This window comes from Pholis gunnellus, assembly GCF_910591455.1.
Source record: "Pholis gunnellus genome assembly, chromosome: 1".
NCBI lineage: Eukaryota > Metazoa > Chordata > Actinopteri > Perciformes > Pholidae > Pholis > Pholis gunnellus.
The window spans coordinates 17908714-17931009 of NC_136528.1; the positions used below are offsets into that span (position 1 = coordinate 17908714).

General features: G+C 44.0%; 1 protein-coding gene across 2 annotated transcripts in view; it reads left to right on the plus strand.

The window, feature by feature from the left end:
* Positions 1 to 22171, plus strand: part of elp4 (elongator acetyltransferase complex subunit 4) — a gene marked incomplete at its 5' end in the record, with an annotated part of 51786 nt that extends 29615 nt beyond the window's left edge. Inside the window, 2 exons of one of the 2 annotated variants that reach the window (XR_013767085.1) lie at positions 20077 to 20281; positions 21337 to 22171. Coding sequence is in view for 1 of the 2 variants with exons in the window: in XM_079159089.1 (XP_079015215.1) it covers positions 20077 to 20205 (129 nt within the window). Of the gene's footprint in view, positions 1 to 20076 lie in introns of both variants that reach the window. The other variant, XM_079159089.1, reaches the window with a different exon arrangement.
* Positions 22172 to 22296: the final 125 nt, after the last annotated feature.

Below are 22296 nucleotides of genomic sequence, written 5' to 3' on the forward strand. Positions count from 1 at the left end.
CAGACCAGTTGGACACTGGTCAAGCATTTTTCTGAATGCTTTCTCTGTCATCAATCCCTCAATGAGTCCTTGCGTGATGAAAACAAATTGGGTGTTTTGATCCTCTTTCCGTCTCTTTATCTCCAAGCACACCATAAAGGCATTTGTTTCAGCTAATCACGGGAGCTACTTAACCCCTGCTCCTGTGAATATGGTTGTATTTAAAAAGGATTCACCCAACAGTCAACACAGAGTTGTTTAAAGTGGTGTCGTGCCATTGAGAGAAGCTGGCCGGCCGCTGAATGTAGGAGTGCTCATGTATTTTATGAGGGCAAGTGTCCCTGTCCTTCAGAGTTCACAGGTGGCTATTGAAAAGGCCTGGCCAGATGATGGAGGATAGTTAGGACGCACATGACGCCCTGAATAGACTTTAATTACACTCAGCAGATGAGTCCGAGGGCCATTTGAAGGACAAGCCTGCTCTTCAAAAGGCAAGTTAGAGGGCAAGTTGTTGGCGCTTTATCGAATAGTTTGCGACCCCGTCTGAGAATTAAGGTGCATGTTTGAGTCAGTGGTCTTGCATTTATGCTGCAAAAATAGAAGAATTTTCTTTGTGCGTTTGTCAATGTGTGTGTGTGTGTGTGTGTGTGTGTGTGTGTGTGTGCGCTACCTAACATACGTGAGTGTGTGAAGGTGGGGGAGGCACTGGGTGGGAGAATACTCCAGTGTGTGGCTTAACCAAACTTTCCTTTTGTCCCTAACAATGATGAGTGATGATGAGTGACAGGGGTGTTAGGAGTGGGATCTGGGGAACAGAATGCTCCTAAGCAGTGCTCACCCAAACTCACACAAAAGGCAGCAAAAGGTCAAATCTGAGGCAAGCTTCTTATCCACTGGCATATAATATTGCACCACGTTGTGTGTCACATAATAAGCTAAAACGCGTCTCTTTGCTGTGTTCTCGCTGACTTGGCAGTAATACTTATTATGCAGTTCCACTACTATTCTTCACATCAGTTAAAGGACTTTGCAGTCTTTTCGAAGTATACAAACTCTCGTCAGTTATTGATTTTTGAAAGCAGCTCTGGTGGCAGTCTTGAGCCCCTGAGGTACCTCTTGCCTTTTCTTTGCCCTCATTTTTTTAATTTTAATAACAACAAGGTTTGCCTTGAGATACTCTGTGTCTCTCTCTCGCTCTCTCTCTCTCTCTCCATCACTCCATCACTTCCTTTTCTTTACCCAGCCTAACTGCATGTCAGTACATCTCACTCTAAAGCAAGTAAGAAAACATGCACAGTTGTCCTTTTGTTACGCAAAATCCATACATTCTGCTTACACAGCCCAACTCTCCACACAGAAACCCCTCCCTTTACCCCCACACACACATTATGCCCCACCGCTAGCTAGGGATGAGGAGGACTTGCGTGCAAGTGTTTCCCAGGAGGCAGTCGTAGACTGAGGGTTCTGAGGCCCGCGGATGGCTTTAGATGGCGGTTAGTGAGGAACCAGTATATATATATATATTTTTTTGTTGCCTGCTCTCCTTCTACCCCTCCCCCTTTCTGAGCTCAGGCAGTGATCGTAACAGGGGGTGACAGCTCACCTCTCCCTAGCGTGCCTACAGTCCTCAGAGCATTAGACCCCCCCGCGTAACCCCCCCCCCTACACACACACACACACACACACACACACACACACACACACCACCACCACCCTCAAGTCCCGGAAGGCCACAAAGGTTACTCCATATGTTAGTCTGAGGATTCTTATGAATCTTTTTTTTCCCTCAGACAAGCACATTTTATGTCAAGTGTATAGAAAGATTTGTATGAATGAAATCAAATCAGCCATATTTCTGCTTGATCCCCCTCATCGTAAACGGAGTATGGAGTCTCTGTCATTGTTTTACTTTTTGTGCTCTGTCATCCTCTGCCTCCTGTTCTTCTGTGTGAGTTGCGACTCAGTGGTGTGAAAAGATCCAGGGCCTGGAGTTTCACATCTATTAAAGGCTTCGTGTTTGGAGAGGGGAGTGATCTGATGGCCTGGTGTTGTACGCTCACTTACACAGACTGTTTGTTTGGGGACGATGTGTACGCTTGCTTCATCACCCACTGTGAAGTTGTGTGCATGCCCCATACGTGTATTTGTGTGTCTGCGTTTAGCATGTATTTAATCTTGACAGTGTATCTTTATATTACTTTTCTTTTAAGTTTCCGAAACATTGTTTCATGACTTTACTTTATTTGAGAAAAAGTAAGAAAAATTGTACACCTCAGCTTCATTTCGAGTTCAAAAGTTTGAATAAATTCTGTTTGTTTGTTTGCTTTGTTGGAGATGTGATGGGAATATTTTGTCTCTGTTACAGATATATGAAATGTCAATCACAAGCATTTACTCATATCAGAAACAACCTGCTTACCTCAACAAGAGGAAAGACCCTAATGACCGTCCCTCTCCAGATAAATCTCATATAGGACATGAAAGTAAACAGCCTCCTTTGATGCGCATCTTTAGAAACACATTCGGCGGTCATCCTTTGAGCTTTCTGCAACAACAGAAGTCTTACATGGAGACAAGAGATGTAATGCTCACAATTATAATTAAATCAGCACAATGAATTTATTGCACCCCTCAACATATTACACATCTTGGTGTTTGTGTGTGTGTGCCTTTGAATCTTTATAAGAGTGTTAATGCTTGTGCAGGTCTTGGATAACCGGCTAGTGAAATTGTATAATGAGTAGTGTGTGTATTGAGAGGAGGGTTTGCGTGCTTGGATGGGCAAGGAATAGCGCACAAAAGCATGTGTAGTGGTGAATATTAGAGTAGGCTGAGTGTTAGCAAGGTCGCTCTGTGTACAGAAAGAAAGAAGTGCTTTCTCATCTCAAACTCACTCCCTCTTTCTCTCTCCCACTCACTCGGTTTCTTTTGTCGAACGCTCCCTCCCTCTACTCCTCTTTTTTTAATCATAGTGAGCTTTTTAAGAGTGTTGCTCTCTCTACATTGAGAGGCTTTAATCCAACTAAACAGCCTTCACATTCACCCTTTTCACCTCATTTGCTACCAGACACAAAGTCAGTTTGGCATCTTATAAGCTGATGCCTGTTTTAAGATGCTGTACTCATGATGAACATTCCTGCTAAACTCAACTTTGCCCCCCCCCCCCCCCCCCCCCCCCCCCCCCCCCACACACACACACACACACACACACACACTCCCCCCACACTCCTCAAAAAAAGAGATAGGCAAGCTCATTTGGATGGTCGGACAGAAGTGCACAGACACAGCAGCACTGCTGTGGGAATCAATCTGCGAGGTTAGAATATGCAAGATAAGTGCCATGGGGGGTGTGTGTGTGTGTGTGTGTGTGTGTGTGTGTGTGTGTGTGTGTGTGTGTGTGTGTGTGTGTGTGCGTGTGCGTGTGCAGCTTCCCGGCATCCTCTCCAAACACCCTGCAGGCTAAAGTGGAATCCCAGCCACGCCCCACATATCACCCCATGTGATGTTTGGGGACGCATCCGACACCATACTCTGGACACGACACGCACACGTCTTTTTTTAAAAACATATGAGCTTTCTATCTTCTCTAAATGTGGTGTGCAAGTGCATCACCACTTCTGGCCTTAATGGCAGCCTACATATCAGAGAGGAAGCACTGGCCTGGTGTAATCTGACTTGTCTTAATTACAGGCAGTATCCAGTAATAGGCTGCTTCCATAGATATCAGCCATTAGAGCAGTGTCTCTGACGGGAGAGGCCTGATTGGCTACGAGGTGGGTGATAAAGAGGCCATGCCTCATTTACCTCCAATTTTTTGTTCACACATCCCTGTATTAAAGTCAAGCGTGAAGATGGCAAGGGACTGTGTTAAACTGATTTATGTGCTCTCCTATGTGGTGGTGGCTAATCTGCTCGTCCTGATTGCATTGTCAGCAATCAGTGCGGCTCTACAAGTAAATGGTTTCACTGAACGGAAGTTGATCCAGCAAAGTTTTGATGCTGTTTTTTTTTTTTTTATATATTATTAAATGGTCCCATATCTGGACTCATTAAAATTGATATCAGTAGAGCATTGTGACATATATTCTTTTTCCGTTGTGAGCTTATAAAAGGACCGTGCCCAGGCTTTAGGCTTGTCTGTGTGGTTTCACTTCCAAAACCTCAAACCATGCAGCTCTCGTCTGCTAATTGAACTAAACCACAACGAGTATCCTTGAGTAGACTTTACACACTCGAACAAGAAGTTCTTTCAGCAGACCGTTACTGTTTCCTCTCAACTCTCTTGTCTGTCTTTCTTCTCTCCCCACAAGTACACACACGCCCTCTCGTCATGTGCTTTCCTTGAGGTTGAGCTTGTATGCTGTGATGTACTTTGATGTGGATGATGTCCAGAAGGATATTGATGATACGTTCCCAATCCTTCCATCTCCCCGATTCACTTTGCCTTTGTTAGCACCAGAATAGCATGTGATCTGATGACATGATATGTTTGAGTAATTCCACAGACGGTTTCACCATCCGTTTCAAATGCCATAAAACAAAGTCAAACCATTACGGATAATATACCCATTATTAGTATGGAAATTAGAAATGGAATGCCATAGAGTACTGAAAGCTTGTCACTTGAGTGACAGTTAAAGACACTCCTGGTTCAGTGCACTGTATTTAAGATATGTTTGATGTTTTTCAAACTCCATATTTGGCACATTATCCTCGGGTGGCAGCTCACACCTTGTTGGTATTTAAGACAGATTTCAACGGATGTTACCGGATTGTGGTGGCGGTTGTATTTAAGGGTGCAGCTCCCTCATAACAGGGAGGTGTCGTCTGCTGACAGATCACTGTCTGGATGAGAGAGCACAGCAGCATCCCACCTCATTACCGTAGCAACACACTAACTGAGGGACCGACACACTGCTCGCTGTGATTAAGATGTAAATTTCCTCTAATTGGAATGTAAATTCATACATTTATATGAAGATGTCAGCTGTCAGATTGCAATATTGTGTCCTTTTTTCTCCCTGTCCCCTGTTCCCCAGGCAGGGACTAGGTGCCTGTAATCTGTATCGTACTCCCACAGCCCATCCTGGGATTTGCCGTTTGTTTAATGTCGGGCCCATTGTCTTGCATCCAGCCCGTCATTGTAATGCTTCCCATTCATGTTTCTGTGTTTTGTTGCAGTCTGATTTGCTCTCGCTACCTGTGTTTGTTCCTCCATGCATGGATGAGCCGCCAGGGCTTCGGGGACTGGGAGGGACTTTGAGTCGGGGCTGGGGGTCATTGGGTGGCCGTATTTTGTGTGTGCATCGATTACTTCTGCTGAATGTTCCTCAATGCAAATAAGTCTGCCACTTTGAGAGGAAGCACATGTATCTGAAGTAATTAATTTTACCCTTGAATGCCAGCTGTGGTGTTTGTGTGACGTGTTCCAAATAGAGCTTTCTCACCAAAAAGGTGTTAATTTAGGGATTTGGCAGAGGAAGTAAGTGTGTTTGCCAATGTATATGGCCCGTAAAACTGGGATCTGTCTGGTTTATCTTGCTCATTCTGAGATTGTGCCATCATGAGGGATGGTTAGATTACATTGTGATATGGCACATTAAGACCCAATCACTTTTATTTTGACTCCCACTCAAATGTTACAGTATGTTTAAGTTATGTCATAGTGTGCAGCCCTGTATATGATAAACGATTACATTATTATGTAGTTAATCTAACTCAGCCTTGTAAGTACTTTAAAGTACTTTAAAACCTTTTAAAGTTGCCTTTTTATGTGTATATTTTCCACATAACAGTTTTAAACATCCGCTACTCACTGGGAGAAGAAGGATCTAAGATATTAGTATAGTATTTACATGCAGGATGTTTTATTTATATTCTGACAGTTAAGACTTCAGATAGGATACTGATCCTATTTTCACATAGCAATCTTCACCAATACCTGTCTCAACAGGCCTTGCTCCTGTACTGATCAGCATGTACAAAAGGATAATAACAAGATGTCACACCTGGCATACAGAAGCAAACAAAACATAATTGTCATGACTAAGCAGAAGCAACACACTTTGGATAATGCCTTTCTGTAGAGATGTCTCCCAGCTTTCCTTATTAGCGCCACAAATGTTATTTACATTAGACCACCAGTGATGTAAAAGTCACATGTATAGTAGAACTTGTATGTCTTGTGATGTGACTGTTCAGACTGAGGTCACATTGCCACAAATCTGATATGTTTCAGATTTACTGGGTGGTCAGACTTTAGAAACCACACAAAAGGCTGCCTTGGTCAAGGTGTGATGCCTCAGGCACCAGTGGCACAATGGCAATCATTTTATCCTTCGTCTCAGCAATTGCGGTGTAAACAGTTGAATTACACCATGTGCGTTGCAAAATATTTTAACGAAAATGTTTCCTTGATTTGCCAGCACAGTGTATTGATAGATTTGTGTTGCATTGTGTCGTGGCAAAAGCTGAACTAGTTGGAACCTATTTGCTTTGGAGTCCTCAGCATCGGCACACGTGTGTAAGTGCCCGAGTAAAATACAAATCAATAAGAATCCAGTGCGTTATCGCGAGTCGTGGTAATGTGTCACTGGCTAAACATTGTAGCAAAAAGATGAAGCGTTTGTTCAAAATATGTTCAAGGATTCATTATATTTTTTTATGGTCTCAAAACTACAAAAAGGATTTATATTTACAAACCACAAACAAGGACTTCATGACGAATGAGTAAAATCATTACCATTTGCTGTGTAAAAGACAGAACTGGCTGGCGTTCCAGTTCCTGCCCACAGGACATGTTTTGATGAATACAAACAAAAGCAGGCCAATTTTCTTTTTGTATGTTTGTGAACAGATCATCCGGCATCTCTGGGTGTGTACTCAAGGATCCTGCATATCTCCTGTGCATTCCTCTCAGGCACAGGTAGCGTGTGAAATCTCACAGGTCACGCAAACCTTTCCACGAAGGAGTTTCAGATGCAGGAATTGCACGGGGCATTTCCTCCCTTTTTCACACGCTTTTGGAGAAAGTGTTAGTGCCGATATGTAGAAATGCGTGTGTGCCTGCAGACTTTAAAAGACAATGACGTGTTCACAGTATATCCGTGTGTGTGTGTGTGTGTGTGTGTCTGTGTGTATGAAGGGGGCTGCAGGGTTTGACAACAGCATGTGTAGGTGTTGTAAGGTGCAGAAAATTTAAAACACTAGAGCTCCCAGGAACAACATCCAGGCAATAGCAAGCAGGGAGGAAGAAGGGAGAAAGGGAGCATGGACCCTTCCATTTTTAGGTCCAGCTGCAGGTCAAACTAGCTGAACCTGTGTAAAAAAACAAAACACAGTGGTTACTTAAAGGCCAGTACGTCTTCGCAGGCTTTGCCTTTTGTGTTGTATGTGACAGCGCCTGGGATTCCCACGCAGTCTGATTCCAGCTGAGGGTTGATCCGTGCACCAGGAATCCTGACTATGCTGCTGCAGCATGTCAACGCCACTCCACCCATCTGTGGCACCAAACGTGCCCTCCCTCCATCAGGAAGGAATCCTAATAAACCTGCTCCTTTCACTTCAATTAAGTCTATCACCTCATGTTTATCTCACCAAATCGACAGCATGGAAAACTGACATGTTCCCAGCCGTTGTTTCTGTTAACCAGGAATCTGCCTCTGGTCAGGTGAACCGGTCGGCCCCGATCACGTGGGTTATTTTCATGTTTGGGATCGGCCCGTACACCCTGGTGACTGTAGAGAAGCCTATCAGGGATTACATCCTGATGCATCCCTCTTACACACCACCCTCCGTGATTTACGGTTCCTCCCGTTGCCTGACATGACTTCAGGTGTCAGAGGAGGAAGTGAATCATCTCTTTTGCCTTTGGGTGCCATTGGAAAAGTGGTTCACTTACTTTACAAGTTGCTCCTTGATTGAGATTTAGAATTTCATATATTATGGATTTCTATTCATTTGAATCGTTTAAAGACATTATTAATGATGATAATATTTCATACAGCCCATCACCTGCTCCTATAGTCCTCTGGCTCTTTTGCCACACAACCAACCAGGCTTGGCTCACCAGAGTCACAGCACAGACGTACAAGAGGAGAGTTAGGGAGGAACTGGGGGAGAGAGAGACCATTGTGTCCCCCAGGTATGACGGAGTCACTCATGCAGAAAGATCCCACATGGAGGGAGAGTGGGAGAGAGGGAGAGAGGGAGGGGGCATGAAGGAACTCTTGGCTTCCTCTCTGCGTTTGTGCCCCCCTTCCCTGAAAACACATCTGTCTTCTTTTCTCTGCCACACACCTTTCCTGCATCCTTCGCTCACCTTCTCACTCCAGGAACAGACTTTTCTCTGCTAACAGCTTTAAATGTTTTTTTTATATTTTGGGGCGGCCAGGAAGTGTGTCGCTTGTCACATTTCGTGCCACCTGCCATATTTTGTCTGACTTTCTTGGGATAAAGTTTTTTCGCTGCAAGTTCGCTCATTTTGTTAGCCAATGTTCTTCGGCCTTCGGACACACTGCTGTTACCGTTACCCCCAAGCGGTCCGTCTTACATGCAAATATGTGTCAGCTCTACAGTGATCACCACTTTAGTCCGTGGCAGCGCTATCTCATGGCTGCATGCATTAAAACAATTCAACTATGCCCCTCCCCCGACACAACAATCATTTGCGGATGTGTTGGGTGAAATTTAGCAAGAAATTATCATTTTCTGAATCACTTCACTCTGCTTGCTCGCTGTTTGTTTCATTCTTTCTCTTTCTCCGTCTCGTCTTTGAGCTCTTAAAAGGACTTGGAGCCCCCTGCATGTCCTTCTTTTTGCTTCCTTTCTCTGTACTTTTTTTCATCATTATCCAACAGCACTTTTCTGTGCGTGCAAATGCTTTCTGAACGGATCCCTTTCTTCCCTTTCAGGCTGGATGTCATTGTTGCTGCCTGTGGGCTGGGTGTATTTATTTAGGGGTAATTGGTGTGTGGATGAGTGAGGTAATGAGGTGCATCCACACTTGGCTGCTCCCCTCCCTGAGAGCCTGAGACAGACGTAGCCTAGCTGGGCTCCGGCTTGAGCTGTACCACACTGCTGTTTCCTCCACACAAGCCAGAATGGCTCTTTCATACCCAGGTGGACAAACACAATCACTGGGGCTGATACCTAAATGAGGCGTCTGCTGTTTGAAGTGTGTGTGTGTGTGTGTGTGTGTGTGTGTGTGTGTGTGTGTGTGTGTGTGTGTGTGTGTGTGTGTGTGTGTGTGTGTGCGTGCGCCCATGAGTACACTTATCCTGTTCATGTGCTTGTATTTGTGGGTGGAAAGGGAAAAAACAGCTTTTGGTTGTTGGCCTGTCTTGTGTCCTTGTTTGTCTTGCGGCTTGTGTTTGTATAAGTGATTTTCCCTGTGTGTTTGTAAGTGCATGTATATCAGGCTGAGTGGGTGTTCAATGGAGCTCAAGGAGGACCTTTGGCTCTCATAGCCCCCTGCCAACCTCCAACTGCCCCTGATGTCCTGCAGAGTTACCTAATGATTTCACTTACACCTCCCTTATCTGTCTGGCCCGTGTGGCAGCAACCGTCTGACGCTTCAGCCTTTACATGCCATTTGCTGCCTCATACCCTGTGAAATTCAATTGCACAGCTCCAACTGTAGCCAGAGTAGGGGGATCTCTCTCTCTCTCTCTCTCTCTCTGTCTCTCTTGCTCTCTTGCTCTCTCTCTTTCTCTTTCTGCCATGTCCCATAATTGTAAATACAAGCATAAACAGTTCTACACATTTGTTTCCATATTATCTCACAGCAACGTTGCATTTTCGTGTTCGAACACTCTAAAGTTGACACTTCATTTCACTGCAGTGTGTTGATGACGGACTTTGAATGAGATGTAGAAGTTTTAAACTGGGATGTTTGAGGCTGCCCACAGGTGTTCGGCAGATAATATTATGCATAGATTGTTTTGTTGTTATCAGGGTAATTGGTGTAGACCTGCCAGCCTTTGATAGACACACAATTACTGTATGTGATGCATAAGTGGACTCATTTTAGGGCAGGATTTTGAGTTGCTAATGGTGCATTATTCAGCTTTTGGTCTGTCCCCAAAAGTGCCGGGCCAAATCAAACACGCCGCTCCAGGATAATTGAGGCCCACTCTGCACCCCCTGCAGTGAGCAAGGCAGAACTGTAATCCCCTGACAACTCTGACTTGGCCCCAATCTGGCAGGCCGCCCATTTCCCAGCAAAACGCCCGAACTCAACATCGGAGAGAATGAAGAAGCTGATAGTCACATTTGGAACGCTTTCCAATTTTGTTATTCTTTTCAACTCAACAGCGCTCTGTAGCCATCTCTGTACTTACCCGTACTTTGCTTTATTTTAAACTCTACTTCATTGAACATAATTACACTCAAACCGTCAAACTAATATTCTTACCCATTAGTCTCCTCAAGCTTTTGTGGTTTTGAGATCAAAGAATTTTGGCAAATAAGTCCAACCACCCTAACCACAGAAATGTTTCCATTTGTCTTTTAAAACTGTTGCCAGAGACTCTATCACAAAGGGAAAGGCTCAGTAATTACATCAAATTTGTAGCAAAGCGAACTTGGATTGATAATTATCCATTTTGTTCATTTTGTCAGATGCAGCTTTGTGAAGTTAGGAAGAGAATGTCGTCTTTATTTTGATTGATAGTCTTTTTACTAAACCAACTTGCTAATGCAGCTCACTACCTCCACGATATTGATTATTCCTCCAATCAACTCTAAAACTAATAATAAAAAGGGAATGTATATACATTTTAACACACCTGGACTATGACATTTACAAAAAAGTCTAAAGACATTTAATATTAAATATCATGTTTCATAAAAGACCTTGAGATAAAATTGTTTTAAAATCCAGACATTGTCTGCAGTGGCACTTAGGGGTCCTCTGCACAGAGGATATCACATGCATTTAGCGCTGTCTCTCTGATTTTTAACTTGAGCATGCATCCTCCCCTGGGCCCTGGCTCACTGTTTTAATGGCTTTAGTAATGCTTCACAATTAACACTCAGCCAGCGCTCTAGGTTAGGTAATGGCTGGTGTGTTTTAGGCTAAATTAGAAAACACAAAACAAGAATTCCCCATCACCCACAGTGCTTCTAGGACCTAGAGGTTACGGGGGAAATGGAAGGTGGTGAATTTTTTGACAGGGCAGCCGAGGTGATGTCTCATTCCCTCTGACATCTTAAACACCCTAAAGGTGGCTTTGCCAACAGTCTACCCAGGAAGCACCTCACCTAGCTGTGGCTAAATTTACACAACCACCTGCCCACAGGGAGCATACTGGAGAGGAGAGCAGAGGTGGAGCTGGGGTGAGGATGGAGGACAAATAGGGGAGAGAGAGAGAGAAGGAGGGGGTAGGAGACTGAGGTGTGTGTGATTGCCAAAGGTCAAGTTTCACGTAATTTGCTATTTGAATGAAGAATATTCAAGTGAGAGTTTTTACTCATGAAGTTTTAGCATTTCTCTTTAGTATTCTCTCCCTCTTGGCTCGGCTGTTTTCTGTTGTACTGCAAGTTTGCATCAGAGTGGAGACAGAGAATAGGTCAGATTTGAGTTTTCCAGAGTGCATTTAGGAGCTCGGTAGACTAGTGGAACGAAGCTTTCAGCCCCCGGCGATTCCGGTTCAACTCCACTGAGAGCACATCAGCTGTTTTCTCATTTATCATTTCACTGTGAAAGTGACCTTCATTTCAGAGTGTCACAAATAACAGTGGTGAGTGGATGTGAATACCTGAGCCCTTTGAAAGACTAAATATACTACATCTCATAAGACAGGCTGTCTAATTTCCAGCAATTTTGTGTTTGTTTTGTTTGTTTTTATTTTTTACTCCAAGACATTAAAATTTTACAAAATGCAAGAAGTTGGAACGTGTTAGTTGAGAAGCACGTCTGTGGCTGTTAGCTGTGTCTAGCTAAAAGTTCCCTATCTATTGTTTATTACCCAAGAGATCATATTGTAACCGGTGTTTTAGTTTAAGACCCAGACAAGATACTGAACCAATTATAAATTGTCAATATACTTTTTGATTTTGTCACATTATTGACCCATTTTAATGAAAAGGCAACACCGCCTTCCCTTTAGAACTGTATATTCCTCCTTATTATGAATTCACTCCAAGGCTGCAAATGTTGAAGCTCTCAAGACGGACAGTCGAATAGAATGGTAACAATTCTAGATGCTCCCCAGTGGCAGGGTTCAGGCTGTTTGCCTGTGGGCTGATGTGGAGTGAATGGCCTTAGAGGCTCTAGGCTGGTCTATGTGTGGCCCGGCTGGTCCAAGTCAGCAGTAATGACTGGCTTTGGCCAGCATGCCTGTTAATGTGAATGGGGTTACTCTGGGCAACACCTTTTCAGCTGGGTCCTATGAAGTCCCCAGTATGGTGGTCTTTGTCCACACAAGGGCTGTCCTCTCAGCAAAAAGGGCTCCTTTTTTGTGAGGACTATCAACTGGTGATGGATTATACCCACCCCCCTTTATTCATCCGGGCAGACTAACAGACACGGATGCATGCAAACATACACACACTCTCACACATACATGCAACCACAAAGACAGCACAAGTGTTACGTACACATCCGCACATTATCTTACACAAGTGTTTTGAAAAAACACACACTCACAACAGGTCAACATCGAATGCCTTTCATGCCGTTCATTTACATTCCCCTTCACTTCACATGAAGATAACGTTTCTTTCTGATAAATCTTCTCTTCCAGTCTTGAGTTACAGAGAAAGTGAAGTTACTCATTTTTCTTTGACTTTTCTTCAACATTGCTGTTTACTTTTTCTCCTCTCTTTTGCTGAGTGGCGATGCAGACATCCTTGTCATCCATGTGTTGGCTTGGATATTTCCTGAATATTTCAAGCTGTTGAACTTGAGTCCATGACTGCACCTCTCTTCTGCTCTATGATCGTTCTCCTTTATTGAGGAGTTAACTGACATATTCATATATGCCACTTTGCGCTGGTCCTTGTGGTACCAAGCTGGTAGAAAAGAGTTTGTATTTGTTCTGCTATGCACGTCTCTCAGTATGGGTCTTGTGCCTTACAGTGCCATACATCTCTGTGCAGGACCAGTACAAGAAGGCAGGTTGGAGGTTCACAGAGCTTTAACATCATCATGTTGGAAATATTTCAAATGACAGATAATATGTTGTTGTCTTCTGCCTTCTGTCGTAGTAGAAGGTCTGGTGTGCCCTATTCCATCCTGGTCTTTTGCTAGCACAACAACCAACCATTCCTCACTGGGCGTGATCGCCCCCACCCCTCCCAAGGGGTTTGCCACTTACCCAGGATGACACAGTAACCTCCAGACGACCTTTCGCTTTGCCAAATGTCATGCTTGTAAACTGCCTGAACTCCATCACAGCGCAAAAAGACGAGACAACGGGAGAAATAGGTTGTTCTGTTGGAAGGCAGGCTGGGTTCAGGAAACCCAGTTTGTACTGGCCAGCTTTGTTCGCGCATGTTGTAAATACCTCTGTGTGACACGTGCATAAGCAAGTGGCAGTGTGTGTCTGTCTGTCTGCTTTTGTACATGGCTGTATGCACTTGTAGCCTGAGTGCAACACAGAAAAGAGAATGAATAATACATGACAAAATATCCTTGTAATGCTCTGGCTTTTATTTTTTGGTGACTGAAGCAGTCCCAGAGCCAGTTAGGACAGTGATCATAAAGGGCTATTTTAGACATTTTGGGGAAATGCGCTCATTCGCTTACCATCGTGTCGTTACCATGAGGTTGCCAGACAATCGACTCAAGGAAGTCACTGCTACCGTACAAGAGTTACTTTTGCACAAAGCCCCTAAAGAAAAATTCAACTTGTTTTTTTAGGATTAAACAAACGAGGTATAAAGAGTCAAGTAGTTGACTTTGGAGTTTGGTAGCCAGATTTTATTGCCCTCGGAAATAGCTAGGCTATATCTGTATTCAGTATTGATCTTCTCACCTAACACTGCATGTAATCAAATAAGCTTCTCTCCTAAAATTGTCCAAGTATATGTCGTCAGTTTATTTCCCCTACATGTGTTATGATAATTTTATCAAAAACCTAAACGTTTAAAGTGGCTTGAACTTGATGATAATAATGAATAATTGGGCCCCATTGCCTATAGACAGTTGAATAGTGGATTAAGGTATAACCTCGTGCTGTTTTTAAGGTAAAAAAAAATGGATATTTAGATATTTTCTCCCATGTGCAATTGTTATAGCAGGGCATCTATGTAGCACTAGAAAACCTGCTTTTACCAAAAGTGTCAGTGGTGTTTTAACCTGAGGACGTGTATATCAGAGTCATGGTTTGAGGCACAAAATGTTTGTGGGGTGGAGGGCACAAGAGGTCCCCCAGATATGCTGTCATAACTCATGCAGCCATGCTCTTTGCTATGGGCCTATCTGTAGTGAAGGCAGCACTTAGACATGTTTGTACTCTATGCCCTACATCCCCCTCCCTTTCTCCCCAGGCACCATGTCACTCCAGGGGTGGACCAGTACTTCCCTGACTGTGCCCAAGTCCATAACACCAACTAAGCCCCCCTCCTTACTCCCCACCACCACCGGGGTCAATGTGCCCTCGCCCCCTCACCCTACAACGCCTACGGTCCATACCAACACTGCCCTCCAAAGAGAAACAAAACCAAACTGAAAAGAGACAAAATGGCCCCACGCTGCTTCCCCTGTCAAAGCTCTTGACAGGCCCGCACAGAGGCCCCCCCAGAGGAGGGCTCAGTTGAAGATGATGACGACGGAGATAACAAGTCAAGTTGTTGTGTTACAGCGCAGTTACACTTTGGCCCTTGTTTGTCCATTTGGTTATTCAGAAGCATCGCAGAGCTAACTGATTCCAAAGCATGTCATGTTTAGTAAGATGACAGATACTATCAAATGCTGTTTTACATCAGCCTGTGGAGCATGAAGGGTAAGTGAGGAGCTAAGAGAACAGGAATAAACATTCCATTAGGTATTACAAAACCTTGAAATATTGTCAGCTAATCCATTTCCTGCTTGGACACGCTCACTTTTAATGAAATTCAGTCAGTTATTCGTCCCTTCCCATTCTCCCGGTGTTTGGGAATATAATTACACTGAAAATGCTTACTCATCCTTCTGCCTGCCTGCTGCCTACTCTGTCAGATGCATTAGCCATGAAGCAGAAGAGATGGGGAGCCTGTGTCTGTATCCGTCTATCTGTCAGTCCACCTGACTGTCTGTATGCCTGCCTCTCAGATTATCCTGGATCAGGCTCAGGTGACATGGCGAGCAGGTGACCATCACCCAATTACCAAAAAGAAACCCGAGATGAGCTCCAGTGTAGTTTCCTTCTTCTCCTGTCACTCATAAACTCTTTTTACGCCGCTTTTACTCACTAAACATTTACGTTTACATTAGTTGCATGTCAAGAGGCCAGATAGAGTTAGAAAGTGTACCCTTCCTTACATGTCATGTCTAATTTAATATTTGCGAATTCAGCTGATGCTGAATTGTTTGAATACGTTTAAATTCCTTCTTCTGCAGTTTGCCCGACTAATAGTAGTAATAGTAATGCTTGCAGGGAGAACGTTCAAAATGCCCTGACAAAAACAATTTATGTATAGACATTTATTCGACAAAAGAATACTCACCTGATGTATGATGAATGAAATCAAGTCTGTAAACAAAACGAAATGAAAAAGTCCAAGGGATAAAAACTTCCCTAGTCAAGAGGTTATTCTTAGGGCAAGGTCACGGATCGGGTTGCACTCTTTGTTACAACAAAAGAAGAGGAAGGAAGAGCTTCTTCTCAGCTTTTGTTCGGTGGAGGTGGGCTAGAATTACCAAAGTGATGGGATTCATGCTGGGCTGTTTCTGCTTTTTTGCTGGTGCGGTAGCGGAAGTTTTCTGTGAAATTTCCAGCGTAAATGTGATGATAGTTTGCTTCCCCAATAGAAACGGACTTCACTTCATTATGTGGGTTTTGTTTTGCTGAAGTTAAAACCTATAGGAACCGTCCGATCGCTTCAGCAAATGATTTCCCACACAATGCAGTGTAACTTTAGAGGTGCGAGGGATTACGGCACTGGGAGGTGATTTAGCTTGGTTTAGTGACTGGAAAGACCAGCAAGTCTGGGAAATTTCTACCTATTTCGTTCTGCTACCATTTTGACCCTTGTCTGGTTGAAGAAATGGGACTGGAAATGGAGGACATTGACCTGGTGTCATGGACAGACGTGCACATTAGTTTACAGTGGATGCACTGCAGCTGTGCTGCTCAGGGAAATTGAATTGGCAAAAGGTATCACCTCTAATGTGACCACTGCCCATGAATACTGGACTTTTTCTAATATCGGTGTTCTGCATCAATACGATAACTGGAATTTCTTATTCATGCATTCTCAGCATATAGCCAGATTGCTTTGTCGACATTTCCTCTGTGATTGTTATGACTTTAGCTTAGTGATACAATGTTCGGTTTTGTCATTTCACTGACTTAATAGAGCTTACAACAAATAGGACCAAATTACAACAGTGATTGTGTTAAGTAGGTGTTTATGGTAAATATCGTGTCACTTCTATGAGCATGTTCCAACATCGGCTAATCTGATTGGAACAGCCAGACCGGTTGTCCTGAGTTCCACCAAGGTGTTAGGTTTCCCATAGTTTTAAGCTGTACAGTGACACGGGCCGTTTGAAAGTGTGGCTCAAACTCTATGGAAGAAATGACTCGTTAAATTAGCACCTAATACTCAAGTCATTAGCAAGCCGTTAACACCAGTGGAATGCCTTTGATGGGGCTGCTTTGTGTGAGTCGGTCCTCTTTAAGCTCCAGTTGGAAATATTGGTCTGTTTGCACTTACGTAACTTTGTTACACTCATAACTAAAATGAACATAAAAAAAAGTGATTTGGTGCTTTTTCTGAGCTATAAAACAACAATGTGACATTCACAATCAGCCACCGCTGTATGTGGAGATTGTGAGCGACCAGTCGCCAGCAGCACGAAGCGCCATATTCCTTAAGAACCGGGTCTTTGGGGTGTTTAGTAAGCTGAGGGGAATTGTCCATTGTGGGGTGATATTAGTAACCCTCTTAGGCAAAGCTAGTCTGTGGGCCGGCCCTGAGGGCTCATTTCAAGTGCTTAGCGCTCGTTTGGAGCTTTGTCACCCCTCACCCTGTTTGCCAGCATGGCCCCAGCCCCTCTGGCTGTGGAGCGGAGCTGAACCACAGACCTTCACCCCTGCCCGCCACTAGGGAGGGAACACTAACATCACATTTCTAAAACACACTCGAACTAACATTATGGCACACATCCATTTTTTTTTTTTACAACACCTCCCCCCACCTCCACCGATGCACCCCAGCCAATGGTCTATTTTCCCGCCGTCTACTCCCATCCAACACCCCCCGTCTCTTATTTTTTTTCCTTTTTCTCCACCCTCGTGAAGGTTGCCAGGCAGCAGAGAAAGACTTCACACACACATACACCCCACTATGCCTCTGAGGGTTTTCCGGATGTCCTTGTTTACATCATGGAGTGTGCGGGTCGTGGGGAAGCAGACTCAGAGCCTCCCTGGTTATGTCTGTCTAAGTCCTACACTGACCTCCATTCATTTGGTGGCAATGCAAATGTTCATGGCAGACCCTCAGTTGGGTACACCTCACATATTTGGGTGCAAATTAAAAAAATAGGGGTGAAAATGACTTTAAATGTTTGTATTGGATCTTCAATAAGCTAACTTGCATTGACAGGGTCAGATATGAAAGTAGTTTATTTGGAGTGTCGAACTGAATATAAAGAATGTTTTCATGGCCCTGATAAGCAATAACAGTTATCAGCTCTAATATTGTCTGTCACTGATGTGCAGGGTTGGTTGCTAACTGTTACTATTCTCCCTTTTCCCTCTGTGTTTCAAACCGATCGATTGGTTTTGCCTGCTCCTCCCTCCAACTTTGATGTTAGCATTGATTGTTCTCATCTGCCCCTGAACTCAAAGGTTAGAGTAGCGGAGCCGCACTTCTGGATTGCTTTGACCTTCGCTCTGCACATGCTCAGTGGGTTTACAGAGCTCAGAGCCAAACAGACGCGGTGTAGCCAGGCCCATGGGTGCGTGACAGCAAGACAACGGTGTGATGTCTTTTTTTCTTTTTTTTACTCACCCACTGAGGGTGATGTATATGTGATTGATTTTTCTCTCTCTACCGTGTTTCCGCTGCAGTGCACTAAGCAGTACTGAGTCCAGGCTTGATCAATGCATTGTTTTTCTTTTTCAATCACACTTGAGTGAGCTGAAGACACGAAAGGTTACACAGGTGAGGTTTGGCAGGGGTGGAAGTTGGAGCTTCTGGAGGCCCCCTCAAGGCCAATATATGAGTTTGCATGGATGTGTGTGTGTGTGTGTGTGAGAGAGAGAGCGAGAGAGTCAGAGAGAAAGTTATACAGAGAGAAGTTTAACTAATTCATCATGTGTCTTTTACCGACTGATCATTCTTCTTGTGGTGTCAAAAGAGTTAGTTCATGCTCATTATGTATCTGTCTTTTCTCGCCGTGGTATTTTCCGTCTGTGCCTCTATAAGTCCTGTGTAACCTTACCTTTGCCATCATACATTAAATTATAGGTCTTTCACAGTGTCTCAGGGCTCACCTGCCCTAGATAATCTGCAGGGCTGCATGTAGACTTCTCCTCTTGTTTCCTCTACTTGCTTGACAAACGGTCTTCTGACACACACACACACACACACACACACACACACAAAGGCAATGTGTTGAACAGAAAAGAGACCACTTGATGCACCTCTGACCTTTTAGCCACAGTAGCCACAGCACAAGGCTTCATATCAGATATGAACATCAGTGATGTAAAAACCTGTTCAGTTCAGACTGAGACGTTTGAGTGCTCCTAAAAAAACGGTATTAATCCAAGGGAGGAAGTAGTCTATCCTAGAGGGGTAAAGAGTGTTGCGTAGTCCTGAATTATCTCTTAGTAATGACGCCGTTAAACCCTGTGCCCAAACACCTAGTCATTAAGAAAAAGATAAGTATCTGTGGGAATGGAAGGGCTCTCCTAAAGCTGCATGTCTTGAGGGGGGAAGGATGTGGCAGGCGGGGAAGTTTTAGAGGGCTGGGCTGGGGTGGGGTGGGGTGGGGTGGGAGCGCAGGCTTTGACCAATGGGTGTCAGATGTCATGGCAGATTCTTTCAGGGGCAAATTACAGGGTTTAACTTCTCTTGTACCCGGGATGCCTGTATTCCGATTTAACTTCCTCGATAGACACTCGAGCAACGTGCTACTCAACACCATTGTTGGGGCGCACACTTGACTCTGGAGATACTTCACCTCCTCTCATGCTCTCAGCACCTCTTCAAGACTTTGTTCATGGAGTGCCATTGGGAGCCTTTCCTGCGGCTTCTCGAGAGAGCAGAGCAGCGTAGCCCCTCTTAAGGTTTGTAGTAGTTAGCGTGTTGGTGTTAGGGGGCTTTACATGAGTGGCCCTCATTAACCTCTTAGCGTCTTTGTGCTTTGAGTTGGCACAGGGCTGCTCCATAGATAAGCTTTACTATGAAACAGCTAAAAGACTTGATCCTAATGACTCTGGTATTAGCTGAACATAATCATCCGTGTTGCAAACACAGCAAATCAACACAAGTGCGAACACATCCAGATTTTGCATGCACATCTGCGTCTGAACACACCTCACCTCATAAATGCATGCTGTTGTGTCCTACACAACTTCTCAAAATGCCCCTACCTCACACACACACTCACACACAGACATATTCCCTGTGAGCTGTAACAGACCTAAAGCTCTCTGAAGCATTTAGCAGCACGCTAGCAGGTTTACTCCTCGATGCCAGTGCTGAGGGGAGTGCTGAAGCATCTAATGCAATTTCAACCCAACATGGCTCTCTGTGAATAAACATCACTGAAGTGTACCATCTACTGTATGTTGATCCACTGTAGTGCTTTCTTTTTTCTCCATACGATGTGATCTAATACTCTGCCTCCCTCCCTCCCTCTCTTCCTCTCTCTCTCTCTCTCTCTCTCTCTCTCTCTCTCTCTCGCTCTCTTTCTCTCTCTCTCTCTGACTTCTGTAGAGACTGCATTTGCCTCCAGACTTGTCTGAGACGGTGAGTCGTGTGAGCAGGGGGGAGCTGGCAGGAGCGGCCACGGTGGCTTCAGCCTGTGGCTCCGGCAGTTCCGGCAACAAACACCTGGACTTCTAGTGTGCTCCCACACAGTCGCCAAGGGCAACCAACACCTGGAACGCCGCGGCGTTGTCCTCTTTACCATGGTGACCAGGTTGTTCCCTCGCCCACGTAATGTCAACCTCAATATCCCTGCAAGCCATTACCACCTGCCAACTGTCCCAGCCAGGGGTGAAGATCTAAACATCAACTATATTTCAAGTCCTTTTTTATGCAAACATACAGTACACTCACAAGTTGACATTTGCACGTGTCATCCTGCTGTGAGAAGTTCATTTAACTTATATGATTTTTTCCCACTGCAAGTTGCAAAATTGTGAGCCATAAGGTCATTTCTAAATGTTTTATCAAGGTATATGATTGGCAGGGTGACTAGTACTTAACCCAATTAAAATCCAAGATGGAGGGATTATTCAAAGGTGTATTCGGGGCATTAATATCGGAACAATGTAAAGATATAGTGGAGCAGAGAACGAAGTCACACTCCCTCCGTGTTTGTTGTAATACAAGCTTCTCTGTGCTTTGTGTACGTAGCCGGGCCGGCCGCTCGTGCGTTTTAGTGCATGCGAGTCTCTCTGTGGTACCCAGCTGCCTAGCTACTGGCCGCCGCTCGTCACTGCGCTCATACGGGGGCTACCGCGCTGTCAGCTTCTAGCCGCCGACTCGGCCATCTTGATGTTTGGAGCCTGTGGAGGCAATAGACATACTCTGAATTCTGTATTGAGCATCTTTAAGATTTGGTACATTTAGTTGTTTTGTTGTTCTCTGTCTCTGGGGATTTCACTTACAAGTAAAGTGTCATCATGAAATATTTTTTAGTCTACACAGACTCTCGCTCTTGGCAAACATTAAATAATTTAACTGCATTCTCCCCATCGCTTCGAGCGTACTGTACAAACAAAAGCCACTCCTGACTAGCTCCTCTATGTACAACAGTATTTTTTTTTTATTGGAAAATGCAATAAAACTAGCTTTTGTTTAGTTAAATAAAAGCAAATAAATACACAATACACAACATATGCTCTTTATTTATGTTTTTTTTTCCACTTTATAGTGTATCAACACCTGCTCTGAAGGGGAAGTTGACTATCTGTGAGAGGATGTAAAGAGAGTGTGTTATGAATCTCTGGTCTGCCTCACTGGTTTCAGGTTCGAACAGGGATGCTTCCATCTGACCCTGAGACTCTGCCGGTGAGTGACGTCTACCTCCAGTAAGCTTGAGAGCTGAGCGGGAATGTGGGCAGAGGGTAGGAGAGCTGGATTTGGGTGCAGGCTTCACACCTCATCAGGCGTGTTTGCTGGATGAGCTGCTTTGCCATGACAAGTCCAAAAGAACAAATTAGGTCAAATGGTGACATGGAGAAACAGAGAAAAAAAAAAACAACATGAAAAATTAAATGTTTCATTTTTGTTTTCCTCAGTCTGCTGCTGATGCCAGTTTGAATAATTTTGCCGGTGAAAACTGGCAGTATTGGTAACCATCTGCAACACGTGTTGGGAGAGGGTAGTGTTACCTGACAGGTTCATGCATGAATGGAGTGCTCTTATATCGGGTATATGAGAGAGAGAGATGACATACACAGGTCACTTATACAGGTGAACCAAAGCTTGAGTTGTCAAGATAAAAACTGTTTTGCAAGTTATTGTTGTGAAGGAGTTGACATTTTCAGCATACACTTTTAGGGTAGCTTAAAATAGAATAATTGAGATACTTGTTTGTTTTTTTCTGCACTCAGTTCAAAGTGCATCATTTTCTAAGTTTTAAAACCATCAGCAAAGTTTTACAATGTCAAATTCTTCTATGCACATTGTAAAAAATGAGGGTTCTCACATTTGTAGTTACATTTAGAATTTAGTGAGTTGATGCTATTCTGGTAGTCGCTAGTCCTCACTTTCGACCAATGTTAGCATTCAGTGTACGTATATTATACTTGTAGCTGTGCACGTTAATCAAGATTGAAATAAAAATATTTTTTTTTCTTTGTATACCTGATTGACTGGATTTGTTAGTGTTCTGCCGTCAGATGATGTTGGTTGTATGTGGTCAGACAATGATGTGGGTTGTGATTAGTCACACATGCTTCTGCATTGAGCATGAATAAGAAATTC